Source organism: Macaca mulatta, chromosome 9 (assembly GCF_049350105.2).
Source record: "Macaca mulatta isolate MMU2019108-1 chromosome 9, T2T-MMU8v2.0, whole genome shotgun sequence".
Classification (NCBI taxonomy): Eukaryota; Metazoa; Chordata; class Mammalia; order Primates; family Cercopithecidae; genus Macaca; species Macaca mulatta.
In genome coordinates, this window is record NC_133414.1 from 144299538 (window position 1) to 144320083 (window position 20546).

At 53.9% G+C, this 20546-nt stretch overlaps 1 protein-coding gene across 7 annotated transcripts in view; it reads right to left on the reverse strand.

Annotated features, from left to right (window-relative positions):
* The window catches only part of STK32C (serine/threonine kinase 32C), a 103870-nt gene that overhangs the window by 2417 nt on the left and 80907 nt on the right, over nucleotides 1–20546 (reverse strand). For 4 of the 7 annotated variants that reach the window (XM_028827032.2, XM_015148476.3, XM_028827033.2 and 1 more), the window contains 8 exons: nucleotides 17743–17894; nucleotides 15792–15965; nucleotides 14749–14786; nucleotides 14529–14618; nucleotides 14233–14336; nucleotides 13398–13514; nucleotides 11820–11945; nucleotides 11599–11730 (listed from right to left, as the gene is read on the reverse strand). In XM_028827032.2, the coding sequence (XP_028682865.1) occupies nucleotides 11599–11730; nucleotides 11820–11945; nucleotides 13398–13514; nucleotides 14233–14336; nucleotides 14529–14618; nucleotides 14749–14786; nucleotides 15792–15965; nucleotides 17743–17894 (933 nt within the window). Of the gene's footprint in view, nucleotides 1–11598; nucleotides 11731–11819; nucleotides 11946–13397; nucleotides 13515–14232; nucleotides 14337–14528; nucleotides 14619–14748; nucleotides 14787–15791; nucleotides 15966–17742; nucleotides 17956–20546 lie in introns of all 7 variants that reach the window. The other 3 variants (XM_077947889.1, XM_028827034.2, XM_028827031.2) reach the window with 2 other exon arrangements.

Below are 20546 nucleotides of genomic sequence, written 5' to 3' on the forward strand. Positions count from 1 at the left end.
GTCACAATGGAAAGTGCAGGGAGTCGCAGGCCTTGGGGCGGCGTTAAAAGGGCCCCCATCTGCAGCTGAGGAGAAAGGATGCCCACTTTTGAGGACCACAGAACCTCAGATCCACAGGCTCAGGAAGTCACCCATGTCACAGCCAAGGCCCTGCGAGGGAGGGTGCTGGGCTCTGAAGGCCGGAGGGGACGTGTGAGTGGGTGCACACAAGAACGCTCACCCCCATCTAGACACACGAGAATAATCACCCCTATCTAGACACACGAGAACGCTCACCCCTATCTAGACATACAAAAGGTATAGCAAAATCCAGCGTTTCCATCTTACGGGACCACCATCCCACGCGATTGGCCAGTGAAGGAAGCGTCGTTATGCAGTGTGTGACAACAGTCTGCGTTCACTCCAGATGGACAACAGCATGCTTTCACGGCCCCACCCAGGGCTAAGGGGTCTCTTCCCTGTCAATGTCGTCTGTGCCTCAACCACCTGGACACTCTTGCCCACTATCCATGGATCCTATTTTTGATCTCGCTCTGTCACCCAGGCTGGAGTGCAGTGGCGTGATCTTGGCTCACTGCCAACTCCGCCTCCCAGGATGAGGGTCTGACTGAGCCACCGGGATCTTGCAATCCACAGCGACACAGGGTGGGAGGGGCTGGGGTGGGCACCAGGGATGCAGAATGTGAGCGCCCGTCGTGGCCCTGTGTGCAGCCCAGTGGCAGGGGCTGCTGGTCATCCTGCAACGTCCACAGCCACGTTTTCCCAGGCAGAGAGATCACCAGAAGCCTGAGGAGCTGCTCCAGAAACATCTGAAAGAGGTGGCTCTGAGCGGCGCCTAAGCCGGGCTGTGAGTCACCGAGATGTGCGAGCGCGACCCTTTTCCACAGGGACTCCCAAGGTGTGTGGAGCGCTCCCAGCAGGATGCCATGGTGGGGTCTGTGCCTGGCCCGGATCTGCCCTGCCCGTCCTCTGACGGCCCTGCCTGTACCTCTTCCTTGGGTGGCTGGAGCCCTTTGCCAGCACACACAGAGCCAGCGGGCCACAGAGGGGCCCTTCGCCCATGACTGGTGGGTGTGGGCGTTTGAAAGCCCAGCTCCCTCAGGGCAGGGACCTCGAGTCACAGGTGATGCTCCCGGGTCCCCTGAAGGCTGAAGCCGCTCCCCACAGGGTTTCTGGATTTCTGCTTGAAAGCCGGCCGGGCGCGGTGGCTCAAGCCTGTAATCCCAGCACTTTGAGAGGCCGAGACGGGCGGATCACGAGGTCAGGAGATTGAGACCATCCTGGCTAACACGGTGAAACCCCGTCTCTACTAAAAAATACAAAAAACTAGCCGGGCGAGGTGACGGGCGCCTGTAGTCCCAGCTACTTGGGAGGCTGAGGCAGGAGAATGGCGTGAACCCGGGAGGCGAAGCTTGCAGTGAGCTGAGATCTGGTCACTGCACTCCAGCCTGGGCGACAGAGCAAGACTCTGTCTCAAAAAAAAAAAAAAAAAAGGCCAAGCTCTGCTGGCATCTCCCATCCCGCAGGCAGTGGGGGGTGGGGGTCTCTCCCGGATGCACTTTCTGAGTAACTCGACCAGGAATCCCCGTCTCAGGGCACCCGTGGTGCCTGCACACGTGCTGAGACACAGCATCGGACCCCAGATGTCACCCACAGCGATGAGGGGCCTGGGAAATGGACAAGGCTTCAGTCCCTAACACCGTCACAAACCTGCTTGGCAGCTCAGGTGCAATTGTCAAACCCCTCAGCATTCAGTGGAAATGCAAGGGACCCAGAATAGTCAAATAATGTCCAAAAAGAACAAAATTGGGGGATTCACAGAACCTGATTTGAAAGCTTGCTACAAAGCTGCAGTTATCAAGATGGTGGGGTCCCGACACAGGGCAGACATCTGGACCAATGGAACAAAATGGCAAGTCAAAAAACAAGGTGTGATGTCAAAAGCAATTCAATGGGGAAAGAATCATCTTTTCAGCAAATAATGCTGGGACAGTCCGATATCCACCAATGAGAGAATGAAGCTGGACCCTCACCTGACATTGTTCATAAAAATTAACTCAAAATGAATCACGTAGCTAAATGCAAGAGCTGAAACTATACGATACTTAGAAGGAAGTGTGGGAGTAAATCCCCGTGACCTCAGCTGAGCTGATGGATCCTCAGACAAAGCACAGTAGCCAAGGAGGAAATCGCCACGTTGGACAACGTCAAGGTCCAAGTAGCTGAGGAGGAAATCGCCACGTTGGACAACGTCAAGGTCCACGTAGCCGAGGAGGAAATCGCCACGATAGACAACGTCAAGGTCCAAGTAGCCGAGGAGGAAATTGCCACGATAGACAACGTCAAGGTCCAAGTAGCCGAGGAGGAAATCGCCACGTTGGACAATGTCAAGGTCCAAGTAGCCGAGGAGGAAATCGCCACGTTGGACAACATCAAGGTCCAAGACTTACCTGCTGCAAATGATGCCCCCAAGCAAGAGAAAAGATAGCCCACGGAACAGGAGAAAACACCTGCCAATCACCTGTCTGACCAGACACCTGCGTCCAGGAAATAAAATACATAACTCTTACGAAGAAACACAAAGACGAGCAAGGACTTCTGGCTTCTGCTGTGCCGCGAACAACGTGGAAGGCCTCATTCCCATCCCTGCAACAGGAAAAATGCTGAACTAATGAAAATCAATGACTTTTCCTGGACCCATCAGAGAGCTGAGGTCAAAGCACTGCTACGACCCTCAAGTCTACAGAGACAGGTGAGCAGAGTCACAGCCAAGACCCACTGGCCTGGAGCAGAGCTGATGGTGCAGGAGCTGCACGAACACCTCCCAGGCAGCTCTGGGGAACGGCTGGGGCTGTATGCAGAACTCCCGGGCTGCAGTCTTATGGGGCCCCCAACCTTTTGTGGGTTTCCCCTCCAGGAACCCTGCCAGGTCTTAATGAAGCCAAGGACAATCCCTTCTCCCGGCTCTGCCATGGGATGGGGACAGTCACCGCTGTGAAATATACCTGGAGCATTCTTCACAGCAAATGGAATTTGCTCGCCAAAGGAAAGGCTTATCTCACTGGGGGAAGACTGTTTTTCAGCCTGTACCCCGCTTTAGCCTGTCTCACCTAAGGGGAGGGGAAAAGCAGATCAACAACTGTGAAGGGGCACAGGCCCCCGAGACTGACATTTGGTCACAGACTGTGCAACAGTTCCCTACCCGCCACCTTCCCAACACACCCACAGGGTTTCTGCAGTGTGACAGGGATTCCAGCAGATAGGGCCACAAAATGCAGATGCTCTCTGAGGAGGACGATATAGGGAAGCCCAAGGGCAACCGAGGAAATGAAAACAAATGTGAAGCCTCTGGTACCCACAGCTACAGCAGACATTAAAACCTGCCCCAAACCTGGCCTAACATAAACATAAACCTCACACTAAAGGCCCATCTACTTCAGCTCTTATTACCAGATGCATCATGTCTGGATTTCAACAAACATTACAAGGCAGACTGCAAGGTCTTAAGGAAAAAAATAGTGTAAAGAGACAATGCACGCATTAGAATGGATCCAGATATGGCACCCAGGTTGGAATGATCAAACAGGAAATTTAAAATAACTGTGATTAATATGGTAAGGGCTCCAAGGGAAAAGTATGCAAGAACAGATGGGGAACAGACGGGCAATGTAAGCAGAGAGATGGAAACTCCAAGGAGGGATCAAAAGGAAATGCTGGAAATAGAAAACACTGTAACAGAAATGAGGATGCCTTTGATGGTTCCTCAGTAGACTGGATCCAGATGAGGAAGGAATCTATGAGCTTGAAGAAATGTCAACAGAAAATTCTCAAACTGAAATGCAAAGAGGGAAAAAAAGAGTGAAAAAAATGAACAGAATATCCAAAAGCTGTGGGACAATTTCAAACGGCACCACACATGCATAATTGGATTTCTAGCAGGAGGAGAGAAAGAGACAGAATATTTGAAATAATAATGACTGGGCATTTTCTGAAATTAATGACAGACACCAAACCACAGATCCAAGAAGCTCAGAGAACACCAAGCAGAATGAATATATCAAAAAAAATCTGCACCTAGGCATATCATTACTCAAACTGCAGAAAACCAAAGAGAAAATCTTGAAAGGAGCTGGGGGTGGAGGGTGGGGAGGAATTCTACTTACAGAAAAAGAATTAGAGCAGACTGCTTGTTAGAAATCACATAAGCAAGAAGAGAGTAGAGTGAAATATTTAAAGTGTTGAAGGTAAAAAACCTACCAAGCCAGAATTCTATATCCAGTGAAATTATTCTTTAAAGGTGAAATAAAAATAAAGACCTTTTTGGACAAACATAAAGGGAAGGAATTCATCTCTGTTAGACCTGTCCTATAAGACATGTTAAACAAAGTTCTTCAGGGGGGGAAAATGATTTAGGTCAGCAACTTGGGTCTACGTAAAGAAAGGAGGCACTTTAGAGGAGGAATGAATAAAGGTGAAATGAAATTTTAAATTTTTCTTAATTGATCCAAAACATAACTGTTTGAAATAACAGTAGTAACAACGTAGTGAGCACTTATAGCATAGTGAGCAATTATAGCATACAGATAAAGGAAATGAATGACAGCAATGTCAACAGGAACAGGAGGAATGCACGAGAGGTACCGTCACAAGGCACCCCACTGCACACGAAGGGGTGGAGTGTCAGGTGAAGGCAGTCTGTATGCTAAAGGTATACTGCAATGTCCAGGCCAACCACTAAATATATTTCAAAAAGAAGTATAATTAATAGGCTAGGAGAGGAGATAAACTACAATCCTATAAAATGCTTAATTAAAACCAGAAAAAGCAGAAAAATAAGGAAAAAAGAAGGAACAACAAATAGACTACACTTATAAATATGGTAGATATCATATTGAATTTATCAATGATCACTTATTTATTTACAAGACAGTGTGTCTCTCTGTTACCCAGGCTGGAGTGCAGGGGCATGATCATAGCTCACTGCAGACTTGAACTCCTGGGCTCAAGTGATCCTACTGCCTCAGCATCCTCTGTAGCTGGTATCACAGGTGTGTCCCACCACACCCAGCTAATTTTAAATTTTTGAGTAGAGACAGGATCTCGCCATGTTGCCCAGCCTGGTCTCAAACTCCTGGGCTCAACCAATCCTCTCACCTCAGCCTCTCAAGTCACTGGGACTACAGGCATGCACTGTTACACCTGGCTAATTTTTTAAGTATTTTATAGAGCTGGTGATAAGGTTTGGCTGTGTCCCCACCCCAATCTCAGCTTGAATTGTAACTCCCACAATTCCTACGTGTCATGGGAGGAACCTGGTGGACAGTCATTGAATTGTGGGGGCGGGTCTTTCCTGTGCTACTGTCATGATAGTGAATGAGTCTCATGAGATCTGATGGTTTTAAAAACAAAAGTTTCCCTGCACAAGCTCTCTTTTTGCCTGCCATCCATGTAAGATGTGACTTGCTCCTCCTTGCCTTCCACCATGATTGTGAGGCCTCCCCAGCCATGTGGAACTGTAAGTCCATTAAACCTTTTTCGTGTATAACCCAGTCTCAGGTATGTGTTTATTAGCAGCATGAAAACAGACTAATACAGTAAATTGGTACCAGTAAAGTAGGGTGCTGCTGAAATGATACCCAAAATGTGGAAGAAACTTTTTAGAACTGGGTAACAGGCAGAGACTGTAACAGTCTGGAGGACTCAGAAGAAGACAGGAAAATGTAGGAAAGTTTGGAACTTCCTAGAGACTTGTTGAATGGCTTTGACCAAAATGCTGATAATGATATGGACAATCAGTCCAGGCTGAGGTGGTCTCAGATGGAGATGAGGAACCTGTTGGGAACTGGAGCAAAGGTGACTCTTGTTATGCTTTAAGCAAAGAGACGGGCGGCATTTTGCCCCTGCCCTAGAGATTTGTGGAACTTTGAATTTGAGAGAGATGATTTAGGGTATGTGGCAGAAGAAATTTCTAAGCAGCAAAGCATTCAAGAGGTGACTTGGGTGCTGTTAAAGGCATTCCGTTTTAAAAAGGAAACAGAGCATAAAAGTTCAGAAAATTTGCAACCTGACAATGTAATAGAAAAGAAAATCCTGGCTGGGCATGGTGGCTCATGCCTGTAATCCTAGCATTTTGGGAGGTTAAGGCAGGCAGATCACCTGAGGTCAGGAGTTCGAGACCAGACTGGTCAACATGGCAAAACCCTGTCTCTATTAAAAATACAAAAATAAGCTGGGTGTGGTGGTGCATGACTATAATTCCAGCTACTTGGGAGGCTGAGACAGGAGAATCACTTGAAATCAGGAGGCGGAGGTTGTAGTGGCAATGAGCCACTATTGCGCCACTGCACTCCTGCCTGGGTGACAGAGCAAGACTGTCTCAAAAAAAAAAAAAAAAAAAAAAAAAAAAAAAAAAAAAACCATTTTCTGTGGATAAATTACATAAGTAACAAGGAACTGAATATTAATCACTAAGACAATGGGGAAAATGTCTCCAGGGCATGTCACAGACCTTTGTGGCAGCCCCTCCCATCACAGACCCAGAGGCCTAGGATGAAAAAAATGGTTTCATGGGCTAGATCCAGGGTCCCTCTGCTGTGTGCAGTCTAGGGACTTGCTGCTCTGCATCCCAGCTGCTCCAGCTATGACTGAAAAGGGCCAAGGTACAGCTCAGGCTGTGGCTTCAGAGGGTACAAGCCCCAAGCTGTGGTAGCTTCCATGTGGTATTGAGCCTGCAGGTGCACACAGGTCAAGAATTGAGATTTGGAAACCTCTGCCTACATTTCAGATCCGTATGGAAACACCTGGATGTCCAGGCAGAAGTTTGTTGCAGGCTTGGGGCCCTCATGGAGAACCTCTGCTATGGCAATGCAGAAGGGAAATGTGGGGTCGGTGCCCCTACACAGAGTCCCCACTGGGGCACTGCCTAGTGGAGCTGAGAAGAAGGTCACCATCCTCTAGACTCCAGAATGGTATATCCACCAACAGTTTGCACCGAGCACCTGGAAAAGCCACAGACACTCAATGCCAGTCCATGAAAGCAGCCGGCAGGGAGGCTGTACCCTGCAGAGCCACAAGGGCAGAGCTGCCTAAGACCATGGGAACCCAACTCTTGCATCAGCATGACCTGGATGTGAGATATGGAGTCAAAGGAGTTCATTTTGAAGCTTTAAGATTTGACTGCCCTGATGGATTTCAGACTTGCATGGGGGCATGTAGCCCCTTTGTTTTGGCCAATTTCTCCCATTTGGAATGGCTGTATTTACCCAATGCCTTTACCCCCATTGTATCTAGGAAGTCACTTGCTTTTGATTTTACAGGCTCATAGGCAGAAGGGACTTACCTTGTCTCAGATGAGACATTGGACTGTAGACTTTTGAGTTAATGCTGAAATGAGTTAAGACTATGGGGGACTGTTGGGAAGGCATGATTGGTTTTGAGATGTGAGGACATGAGATTTGGGAGTGGCCAGGGAAGAATGATAAGGTTTGGCTGTGTCCCCACCCAAATCTCAGCTTGAATTGTGACTCCCACAATTCCATGTGTCGTGGGAGGAACCTGGTGGGAGGTCATTGAATTATGGGGATGGGTCTTTCCTGTACTGTTGCCATGATAGTGATTGAGTCTCATGAGATCTGATGGTTTTAAAAACAAAAGTTTCCCTGCACAAGCTCTCTCTTTACCTGCCACCATCCATGTAAGATGTGACTTGCTCCTCCTTGCCTTCCACCATGATTGTGAGGCCTCCCCAGCCATGTGGAACTGTAAGTCCATTAAACCTTTTTCCTGTATAAATCACCCAGTCTCAGGTATGCCTTTATTAGCAGCGTGAAAATAAACTAATACAGATGGGTCTCACCTTGTTGCCCAGGCTGGTCTCAAACTCCTGGACTCAAACAGTCCTCTTGCCTCAGCCTCCATGGTCACTTTAAATGTGAATAGTCTAAAATACACCAATTAGGTCAGGCACAGTGGCTCACATCTGTAATCCCAGCATTTTGGGAGGCTTAGGTGGGAAGACTCCAAGAGTCTGAGACCAACCTGGACAACATAGTGAGACCCTGTCTCTTCAACAAAATTTTTTTCAAATGAGCCAGGTGTGGGGGCGCACACCTACAGTTCCAGCTATTCCAGTGACTGGGGCAGGGAGAATCACTTGAGCCCAGGAAGTCAAGGCTGAAGTAAGCCATCATTGCACCACTGCACTCCAGTTTTGGTAATAAAGCCAGACCCTGTCTCTAAAAAAACAATAAAGTAAAATAAAATATGCCAATTAAAATACATTGTCAGAGTAGACTAAAAAAAAGACAATAAAAATTTTTTAAAATTTGAATAGACATTTCTGTAGACACAATACCTGATAAAACACCTCAAAAGATGTTCAGCATCATCAGAGAAATGCAAATCATAGCCACACAATCACTGCACACTAAGATACCTATAATTAAAAAAAAAATAAACCAGACAATAACAAGACTTGGCAAGTGTGTGGAGAAATTGCCACCCTGACACACTGCTGGTAGGGGCATAAAATGGCATACCTGCTGTAGAAAAGGGTAGGCATTTCCTCCAAACATGAAGCAAAGAGTCACATACGACCCAGCAGGTTCACGCCTAGGTATGCGCCCCCCAAAAATAAAAGTACATATCCACACAAAGACTGGTAAGTGAACGTTCACAGCAGCATTATTCATAATAATGAAAAAATGTTAACAAGTGGAAAGAACAAATACTCATCAACTGATGACTGGATAAGGGAAAGGTGATATATATGTGGAATATTACTCAGCCATCAACAGGAATGAAGCACTGACAGGCTACAACGTGGATGGACCTCAAAAGCATCCTGCGAAGTGAAAGAAGCCAGCCGCAAAGACCCCATAGTGTGTAACTCCACTTCCATGAAACACCCACAACAGGCAAACCTACAGAGACGGAAAGTAGCTTCGTGTCTGCCAGGGGAGGGGAGGAAAGGGGATGGGGTGTGACTGCTAATAGGTGGTGTCTTTCTCTTACAGCACGTGAAAAGGTTCTAAAATCAGATTGTGGTGGAGGATGCACAGCCCTGTGACTATATTAAAAACCACAGAATTATATACTTTACATGGGTGTATTGTCTATTGTATGGAATGTGAATTATACCAAAATAAAGCTGTTTCCAAAAACCTCTCTCAGCCTCAAGTTAACAGTGGGACTTTTTTTTGGAGTAATGCTTTCCTTTCAGAACACCTACCACCCTCCAGCCAAAACATCTCCCCGCAACCAACCCAAGACAAAGCCTAGCTCCTCCTGCTCATGAGTGCCTGGCCTCACCTGTTCCCACCCAGAGCCTCCTGGGATCTCAGCATGACCAGCTGGGCTCTGCACACTGTCCGTCCCTGAGTCTCCCATGAGGGCTCGTACCTCATCCTGGGCATGAGAGTTTCCCAGAACACCCACCACAGGCTGAGGCAGACCCAGGGGCAAGGGGACCACCGAGGGACCCAGGGTCATCACTGTCACCCCGACATCAACACATAACTGTAGCTACTCCTTGGTGAATATCAGTCACATCCTGGTGGTATGGGCCAAACTGAGTCCCCAAAATGATACATTCAAGTTCTAATCCTGGGTACCTGTGAATGTGACCTCATGTGGAAGTGAGGTCTTTGCAGATATCATCAAGATAAGATGGGGCCATAATGGATCCGGGTGGGCCCTAAATCCAATGCCAGGTGTCCTTATGAGAAGAGGGGAGGAGGTGGAGATGCACACACAGGCACACCCCACGCGGCAGCGGAAGCAGGGGCTGGGGAGATGTGTCTAGGCCAAGGCAGCCTCTGTCGGAGGTTCAAGGGGCAAGGACTGGTTTCCCTCCCTGGAGAGCCTTCAGAAGAGGCACGGCTTTGCTGACATCTTAACTATGGACTCAGGCCTCCAGACCATGAGACAACAGCATCTTTTTATTTCTTTTTTAAATCTGCTGATTAAAAGGGAGCCTGTTGATGCTCTGTTGTGAATATCACGTTCACACAGAACACGAACCACGTCCACATTGGGAACACCATGTCCTCACACGGCAGAGAAGCAAAGACTCAAAAGAGGACTAAAGTCGCCCCTTTTACAACAGCATTAGCCCCACCCATGCTGGAAGAACCTACATGGCTCCATCAGCCCCCAAAAGTCCCATCTCCACCACCACCACAATAAGAAACAAAGTTCAACATGAGTTTTAGGGGAAACATTCCAACCACAGCACCCATCAAATCCTTGACGAGACCACGATCTCAGTCAGTATTAGCTTACACTCTGGCGGGACCCAGAAGCAGGGGGCAGAGCTACACCATGCCTGGACTTCCGGTTTACAGAAACTGAGATCATCACGTAACTGCCCAATGGGTTCACCATGCCCGCTGCCTAGACAGAGCCAATTACCAAGACAGGGGAGCTGCAGAAGACAAAGAGCAGTTCACACACAGCCAGCTGTGCGGGAGACCATTTCATTACAACTCAGATCCTTTTCGGAGACGACGCACTGCTGTTCTTCATCCACCCGATTCGTGGTTACCTGTCCTGGTGGCCCCAGAACACCAGCATGCCTGGGTGTGAGGGCTTCACGTGGCCGTCCCCGCACACACAACCAAAGCCAACGCACCTGGGTGAGTGTGAGGGCTTCACGTGGCCGTCCCCGCACACACAACCAACACCAGCACACCTGGGTGAGTGTGAGGGCTTCACGTGGCCGTCCCCGCACACACAACCAACACCAGCACACCTGGGTGAGTGTGAGGGCTTCACATGGCCGTCCCCGCACACACAACCAAAGCCGGTGCACCTGGGTGTGAGGGCTTCACGTGGCCGTCCCCGCACACACAACCAAAGCCAACGCACCTGGGTGTGAGGGCTTCACGTGGCCGTCCCCGCACACACAACCAACACCAGCACACCTGGGTGAGTGTCAGGGCTTCACGTGGCCGTCCCCGCACACACAACCAAAGCCGGTGCACCTGGGTGTGAGGGCTTCACATGGCCGTCCCCGCACACACAACCAAAGCCAACGCACCTGGGTGAGTATGAGGGCTTCACGTGGCCGTCCCCGCACACACAACCAAAGCCAACGCACCTGGGTGAGTGTGAGGGCTTCACGTGGCCGTCCCCGCACACACAACCAAAGCCGGTGCACCTGGGTGTGAGGGCTTCACGTGGCCGTCCCCGCACACACAACCAACACCAGCACACCTGGGTGAGTGTGAGGGCTTCACGTGGCCGTCCCCGCACACACAACCAAAGCCGGTGTACCTGGGTGAGTGTGAGGGCTTCACGTGGCCGTCCCCGCACACACAACCAATTCCAGCACACCTGGGCAAGCATGAAGGCTTCACATGGCCGTCCCCGTGCACTCACAACCCCAGCCCTGGTTGTCCCTGCCCAGCTGCTTCATAGGAGCGAGGTGGGAGCTGGGAAATGCAGAAGGGAGGTCTCTGGCCTTCTCAGGACTTCAGGAAACGGTCTGGACTTCCAAGATGTGTGGGCTGCCAGGAGTCTCTACACGCCTTGCTCAGTGGTGGTGAGGAGCCCCAAGCCCAGCCCGCCACCGCGCCCTGAGCCTGCCCCGGCACTCACGGACTGGGAGCTGTCCCTACTGTTGTCCCGGGACTTGTTCTTGGCCAGGCGCTTCTTCTTCTTGTGCAGGGGCCTGGATTCCAGGATCATCTCCTCCAACTCGAAGGTGGGGTCGCAGTGCAGACGGCCTTTCTACAGAGGGATGGGTGCTGAGCCCCAGCCCGTGGATGATGCCACGTCTAGCCCAGGGCCCCCCCCCACTGAGCCACCCACAGGCTTACGTTGGGCACGAAGTCCGGCTCCACCCTCTTCTCGCTCAGATGGCCCCACAGCACGCCGGCCAGCGCAGGGGCTGCCTGCACGTCCTGGAGGCTGGAGAACCGATGCTCGGGGTTCACAGTGAGGAGCTGCAACCAGGCATGAGTTAGAGGGCCCAGGGCCCACAGCCCACCAGCATGGAATAGCCCGGCACCCCCAGCCAGGGCCCACAGCCCACCAGCACGGAATAGCCCGGCACACCAGGTCAGGGCACCCTGAGGAGTGTCCCACCAGGCCTGAGGTTCAGAGCTCAGGAACCTCAGGGCCACGTGAGGAAGGATGGTGCCGACATCAGGCCAAGCACTGTGGTTGGCTCAGCATGTGGCCCAGGGGACGCCTGATCTGAGTGGTGCTGCCCAAACTCCTGGCACCAGAGGACAGCAGAAAGATATGCAAGGAAGGCTCTGCCAGGATTTGCCAGGAGGTGGCAGCCAAGGGCTAGCTAGCAGCTAACACTCCGCCCGCGGCTGGCCTCACAGTAACTATTCCAGAGCCACTCCCTTCACCGAATGGGACCTCCCAGGTGAGCCCGGGGCAGCCGTGCGTGGCCTGGGAAGCAGCATCCCAGCCCTGGCACCTCCCGTCTTTCCAGGGAAAATGCCACAGACCCAGACCCCGTGCGAGGTTTCCCAGGCCTGGGCTTAGGCGTGTGGGTCATCCCCAGTCCCCACGCAGGCCCTCTCTAGCCCAGTGCCACCTTGTGAACCACCTGGGCAGGTGTGGCCGAGCTTCATAGGGCTAAAGCAGAGTTAAGAGGCTCTCTCGGGGCTGGGGAGAGGCCCCCGGCAGGCAAGGCCTCCCTGACTTTAGGCTGCTTGGCTACAATTCCAAAGCAGGAGGCCCCACCTACCTGAGACATGGGAGCCGGGAGACAGCTGGGCCCGTGTGGCACACTCGCTCCCTTCCCTGCCCTGCCTGCGCCTGGCTCTGACTCTGAATCCCCCATGATGTTCCAGTGAGGCTCTGAACAGGGAGCCGCACAGGCCAGTCAAGACACAGCCCCGGCCTAGTCCCAGATCACAAATGGGAGGCACCACTGATGGCCACGCCCCTGCCCGTGTCCCTGCCAGGCTGACGTCCCTTGAGAGGCATTTGCAGTGGGCAGCGGCTGCCCACCTTCCCTGGGAGGCACTGGAGCAAAGCATCCCGGAGATAGCATGGGCTTGAACCCACCCACCCCTCACCCTCCTTCCAATACGTGGGACACAGGGACCTGACTCAGGGCTCCTGTGTGGTGACAGGCAGGGCGGGTGCACAAGCCTGCTGTGAGGGTGCCTGGGGACACAGCTCAGGGGATCACCAGGACACCAGTGACCTGGTAGGGCTTGCACCTGGTGAGAGGGCCACAGAGCCTGCCACCAGCTTGCTGTCCGGGGTTCGGGGCTGCCATCTGTGGAGGCCCCCACAGGCTGCAGTGAAGGGACCTGTGTCCGCCAGGAAGTGGCACTAAGTGTGCACTGGAGGGGGGGCCCCGAGCCACAGATGAATGAGGGAGGGAATGGGTGCTCCGTGGGCAAGGAGGCTCAGGGATGGGGGCTCACCTTCCGCAGCAAGGCCACCATCTCCCTGGACCACGTGGGGACATACTGGACGCTCACGGTGCTGAACAGCTGCACCAGGGACTCCACAGCATTGCTGGAGTGGATGTCGTAGGGCCTCTGGAGACAGGGAAGGCAGCACTGGGCAGATCCTCCTGGCCCCCAGGACACCCAGAACAATGCCAGACACAGGTGGCATCACCCTAAGAGGACTCCCCCCACCCCAAGTGCAGGCACAGCTCTGAGCAGCCTGGCCTTCACCTGCCTCAGGGGAGCCTGGGTTAGATAAAGCTTGCACCCGGGTCCTGCACCACGGCTGCTGCGCCCATCTGGCTGGGATCCCAGGGGCCTGGGTTCAGGCAGAACAGCCCCAGGGGGCCAGGAGGGAGCTTCCTCAGAGGTGGGGTCCTGTGCAGGGCTGAGGGGTATGGTCTGCAAGAGGGCCCCAGCCTCCCAGTCTCCGGGAACTGGCCTCACCGTGGCCACAAGGGTGAGAGCACAGGGCCCCAAAAGAAACTTTCTGTGGAAAGTTCCAAGGCAGCAGCACCCCTGCTGGCCAGTTCTCAGCCCTGTCCACCCCCCCCAGAGGCTGGCTTGCAGGCCCCAGCAGCGGCCCCGGGAAACCACAGTGACTCTGTCCTTCCTCCCCCTGCTCAGGCATTCTATCACCTACTGCACACTTTGCTAAAAACGTGACTCCTCAGACAGAGTGGAGACATCCCTGCACGCCTGGGCACTGGGGGTGGCCACCCCCCTCCCCGGCACTCAGGCCACCCACTGGTGGGCGCAGACAGCAGGGGCCTGGCGGCCAAACCCGGGGGCTGCAGGGGGTCCATACCCAGCCTCGCAGCAGTTCATAGGCCATCACCCCCAATGACCACCAGTCCACCTCGAAGGAGTAGCCAGTTCCGCCGTTGACAAAAGAGTGGAAGATCTCTGGAGCTTTCCAACAGAAAGAAGGACCAGTTGAGCTGCCAACAGATCACAGCCTGGACCCGTGGGCACAGGGCAGGCACCTTGAGGCCACACCCCGAGACCAGGCTGCCTCCAGGGTGGGACAGAGAAGCCACCGAGGTCTTGTCCTTCCCACCTGGAGGAAGCCAGCTCCCATCTGGAACCCCAGCTCGGGCTCACCCATGTACGGCTTGGTGCCTGCTAACGCCGTCGCCCGCTCCCCGTCCTTGATGATGGTGGCGATGTTGAAGTCAGTCAGGTGTGCGTGTCCTGCGCAGAGAGGGGTCAGCTGTGGCTGTCCCAGGACCAGAGACGCATCCTTGCGTGCAGGACCCCCCTACCCCCACAGGCCCATCCCTGCCGCCACCCACCTGGGCTGCCCACGCCCAGCCCCACCCACCTCTCTCATCCAGGAGAATGTTGTCAGGCTTGACATCTCTAGACAGGGCAGAAAGTGGGAAGGTGAGTTGAGAAATCTGCCCTGTTTCTGCCCTGGAATCTCTGCCACAATTCCTCGAGTCCCCAGGACACTCCCCCCACCTCCGGTCACCCACTCGAGGCAGAGGCCTGGGAGCCTGACTTGGTCCTGGGACGATACTAGGACCTCCGGGTAGGGGCAGAGGCGATGAAGTCAGCCACTTTGTTTCCTGTGGCATCTGGACAGCAGCACACACCTGGCACCAGACGCTGGGAGGGGGCCTGGAGCCCCAGAGGACAAGAGCAATTGCTGCCAGGGCCTGCCCTCCCCCTCCACGACTCAGCCTCTAGGAGACCAAGCCGCCTCGGCTCTCGCTTTGCCCCGACTTTTCCAGGCACGCAGCCAGTGCTCAGCGACCAGGTCATAACCAGACATCCGAGTCCCCAAAAGCAGAAATGCAAACACCAGTCTATTCGGCTTTAAAATATACCTCACAGATATTTTCATTTTGTTCCATAGCTGCGGAATTTCAGCCTAATTTCTGCTTCCCAATTGCACTTCCTTCATAATCTGCTTCCTATTTTCTTTTTTTAAATTTTATTTTCAGAGCCATCACACCGGCTCGGCTTCCTAATTTCATCTGCTTTAAGCTAATGTTAAAATTAGTTTGGATTCCCTGGGACATGGTGGATGGGCAAACGGGAGCCTTCAGTTAAACGGACCAGGTGAAGGCCACCTGCTGTGACCCGGTCCCGTGTCTGTCCACCAGGGCTAACAGCCCTCTGTGCCCAGTCTCGGCTGGGGCTACTGGGACGAGGCCCCCCACATGGACACCAGGCACACAGCTATGGGGCTGACCCGGTTGGCGCAGGTGCCACAGCTGGGGGCAGGCACTCAGGCAAGGGTGGGGCAGAGGAGCTAGACCCGCTCTGTGGGAGTGCAGACGCCCTGCCAGCAGTCTGACCCGAGGTTGCTGAAGCCCTGCCCACATCAGCAGGTGCCCGCACTGTCTGCCACGCACACACCTGTGGATGATGTGCTGGCCACACAGGTAGTCAAGGGCCAGCGCCATCTCGCAGATGTACAGCCTCACCGTGTCCTCAGAGAACTGCACGTTCTGCTGCAGGTGGTAGCGCAGGTCCCCACCCAGAAGCAGGTCCACTACCATGAACATGTCCTCCTCGTCCTGGAAGGAGTACCTGTGGGCACCGACGGAGGGCCTGGTGTGTGCACCGCTGGGGAGCCAATCATGGCTGCTCCCACCGCTGACACACTCCCCGTAAGGACCACAGCCCCACCCCAGCATCGGTCACCAGGCATTCCCCGGAGGAGGGCCTGCCCAAAGCACTGATGGCACCCCAGCCCAGAGCTGCTCTGAGCCCAGATCCTGAGGAAAGACACACGACCCTGTGCTGGAGGTGGCCCAGCTGAGGGCCAGAGGCACCCGGGAGTGGCAAATGCAGAGCAGAGCTACAGCGCCCAGCTCTGGGTGTTTCAGGCTGCCTGGTCTCCTCTTCGGTAAAATGGGGATACAAACATCTGCCTCAGAGGGTTGTTAAAAAAACATGAGGCCACGTAGGTCACACTCTTGACACAGTGTTGGGCAAAGAGCTGGCATTTAATAACCAGCATCCATGGTGAGGACGATGGCAGTGATGGTGGTGGTAGTGGTGGTGATAGTGATAACAGTGACTGTAATAGTATGGTGATAACAGTGATTGTGACCGTGGTGGTGGTGGTGGCGATGGTGACAATAGTGATTGTGTTGATTACAGTGATGACGGTGATGAGAGTGATGGTGACAGTGGTGATGGTGGTGTTGGTGATGGTGGTGACGGTGATGGTGAGGATGACGATAGTGATGATTGAGGGTGGTGGTGATGATGATAACAGTGACTGTAATAGTATGGTGATAACCGTGATTGTGACCGTGGTGGTGGTGGTGGCGATGGTGACAACAGTGATTGTGTTGATTACAGTGATGATGATGAGAGTGATGATGACTGGTGGTGGTGGTGATGGTGAGGATGACGATACTGATGATTGAGGGTGGTGGTGATGGTGATAACAGTGACTGTAATAGTATGGTGACAACAGTGATTGTGACCATGGCGGTGGTGGTGGCGATGGTGAGGATGACGATAGTGATGATTGAGGGTGGTGGTGATGGTGATAACAGTGATTGTGACCATGGTGGTGGTGGTGGCGATGGTGACAATAGCGACTGTGTTGATTACAGTGATGACAGTGATGAGAGTGATGATGGTGACAGTGGTGATGGTGGTGTTGGTGACGGTGATGGTGATGACGATAGTGATGATTGAGGGTGGTGGTGATGGTGATAACAGAGACTGTAATAGTATGGTGATAACAGTGATTGTGACCTTGGTGGTGGTGGTGGCAATGGTGACAATAGTGACTGTGTTGATTACAGTGATGACGGTGATGAGAGTGATGATGGTGACAGTGGTGGTGGTGGTGATGGTGGTGGTGATGGTGATAACAGAGACTGTATAGTATGGTGTTAACAGTGATTGTGACCGTGGTGGTGGTGGTGACAATAGTGATTGTGTTGATTACAGTGATGATGGTGATGAGAGTGATCATGGTGACAGTGGTGATGATGGCGGTGATGGTGATGATGGTGGTGAGTTTTTCAGTCCCTAAACTCTCCCCCACTGACTAGTGCCAGAGACTCCATGGGGGCACATCTCCATCGCAGGGAAGCCCTGGGCTTTCAGCAGGCTCCGAAGAGACTGCATTAACTAACCCCAGCATGCCATGGCCACCTGGGCCCCTGCCAGCCCTGGGGCACAGGAAGGAGAACAGATGGGGAGGGGTAGAAAGGGCCTGTGGGTGGCAGGGGCATCTCCGAGGCACAAGGGCCAGGGAGCACCAAGGGCAGGAGAGCACAGCCGGTGCCTTCCCAGCTTCAGGGCGGCGAGTCTCTCTGCAGAGAGGCCACAGCAGGCTCACCAGAGGTTCACCAGAAAGACGTGCTCGATCTCCTGCAGGATCTCCAGCTCCCGGAAGACGTTGCGGACCTCGTCACGCTCGATGCACTGCTGCTTGTTCATGTACTTCATGGCGTACATCTTCTCCGTGTCCCGCTTCTGCACAATGCACACCTGGGGGGCACAGGGCTGTTCGGCAGGACGCCTGAGGACGCCTGGGGACACATGGGGACACCTGGAAATGCATGGGGATGCCTGGGGATACATCGTCAGGACACACGGGGACACCTGGGGACACGCCACAGCCCCTCTGCCTCCTAGACGTGGCAGACGCATTCCTCTCCGCCACATGTGGTAGCATATTTGTTCTGGGGATTAGGACTTGGGTGTTTGGGAGGCCACGATTCTGCCCCCAGAGGTTCCTGTACTGCTTAGCATGTGGCCCTGGAGGCACCTGTCTCAGTCACATCCTGGCTCCGTGGCTGTCACTGAAGACCCCTCCCTGAGACTCAGTCCTGCGTTTCAAGTCTGCAGCAGGACACATCTGTGAACAGCACTAGCTGCAAACGGACAGGGCCGGGCCTGAGAGCACCCAGGCGTGAGTCGGAGCCATGCAGTGGCCAGTTGTGCGGGGAGAGCCCCTCACCAGCCATGACCTGGGCAGGGAGTTTTCCCTTCCTAAACCCCAACATCCTTTTCCAGGGCTTGGAGCAGCAAGCAGCCTGGAGGGGTACTGGGGAATGAATGCGAAAACCCACTCAGCATAGAGCCGTGCACCCAGGAAGCCTCATCAACCACGGCTGCAGCTTCACCCTGGACAGGCATCACTCCACACTCCAGAGACCGCCTCCCGTCTCAACACTATGAGGCCAAGGCCCCTCACCCTGTCCTGCAAGGAGACACACGGAGTGAGCATGGGGCATGGGGGCCACCGCTGCCACCAGAGCAGGACGCCTCCATGGCACCGGTCCCCACGTAGCTCTTCAGGCACCGTGCCCTCTGAGCACGGATCGTCAGTGTCAACACTGATGCTGCAAATGCACAGCTAATTGCTTGGCAGTGAGGATCAAAGTGAGGCAAAGGGTGAGAAGCATCAATGAGCTGGGGGTCCCTTGTGGCCCAGGAATGTCAATCAGAATTAAGGACAAAGATCCCCAATGGGAAGCCAGGAATTAAGGCACAAAGTTGTAAGCAGCAGAGCCAACACTCCTGTCTCCCACTCAGGTTGGGAGAGACCTTCCCAGGTTGGGAGAGGACAGGTAACCCAGACCCATTTCCAAGGCCTTCCACAACCTCTGCTATCTGGTCCTCAAGGAGCTGGAGCCCAGCGGGGGACCAGGAGGAATTGGACGATTCTGGATCTCAAGGTGGGCCACAGACGGCCCTCGGCTCCTGGTCACATGCCCTGGAAGCGTGGTGGCACAACCCGTAGTCCCAGCTACTCAGGAGACTGAGAAGGGGGGACTGCTTGAGCATGAGAGGTTGAGGCTGCAGTGAGCCATGATCGTACCACTACACTCAGCCTGGGTGACAGAGCGAGACTCTGTCTCTAAGATGATTAACAGCCTGAATTCCATGTGCAACCTTCATCCCTCTCTGCCACAAACAGTAACACGTCTGTTCTGGGGATTTGAACGTGGGTGTTTTGAAGGCCATGAGTCTGCCCCCAGAGATTCCTGTACTGCTTAGTGTGTGGCCCTGGAGGCACCTGTCTCAGTCACATCCTGGCTCCGGGGCTGTTACTGGAGACCCCTCCCTGAGACTCAGTCCTTTTGTGACGCAAAGTGGTGACCCTCCCTCCCCCTGGGGGCCACTGGGAGTCACACTGTGCACAGAGCACAGGGCTGGCCCAAACCAGGAAAGCACATCTGATGGTGCCGAGCAGTGGCCTGGGTGGATCCAGCTGCGGCACCATGGCATGGGAGACAGTGACTTGGCCTGGCACCATGGGCTCTAAGTGTGGCCTCGCCAAGAAGCTGGCACCAGGCGTGGCCTCAGCACCTCCCTGACCGGTGGGTGGGGAAAGCTGGGCCTGGAGGGACAGGAAGAGCCTTGTGTTGGGGGCTACCCAGAGGCGCATGTGCTGACGGGGGCTCCCGAACACACGGCCACACCTTCGAGGAGCGGGGGCAGCTGCAGGCAGCCCGAGAACAGACGGAGACTGAGCTTGAATGAGGCTGCCTTGGGAGGGCTGGGCTGGGTTTCTCCTGAACTTCCTGCATTTCCTGCGACCATTTTTAAAATTGTTATTTTGAAAGCCAGTTGAGGGTTTCAGAATGACAGTGAGCATAAGCTGTAGCAGCCCCTGGCTGCCCACTTCAGCTCCGAGGACCCTCTCCTGCTGCTTCCCGCTGCCAACGGGGCAGAGTCGCGTGGCTCAGCAGCACGGCCTTCCTCCCACGCACACGGCCGCAGGAGGCAGAGGCGTCCCGTGCTCCAGACGGAAGCCCCAGCCGCACTGCACAGGCACAGAAGGAGCAGTGCTCTCCCGCGCCAGCCCCAGCACCCGTGGCCTCCCGCAGACGGCCACTGCACGCTCAAGGTGGCGACTGCAGGTCTGGAAACTGCTCCCGAAGGGCTGTTTCTTGCCCTGGGGCTGGGACCAGATAGGCTGTGAGACAAACAGGGTGGAAAATCTGGCCCCCACCCTCTGCCCCTCAGGAGCCTGATTTGGGGGCACTGGCTGGGGCCAGGGCTTTTGCTGCTTGGGGGGAAGCTGGCAGGGGAGCTGCAGAGCCCACCTCTGCCTGGAGCAGCGCCAGTGCCCAGAGCCCAAGGCCGTCCCCAGCCAGTCCCAAGCCTCGGGCTTTCTGTCCCTTGTGCAAA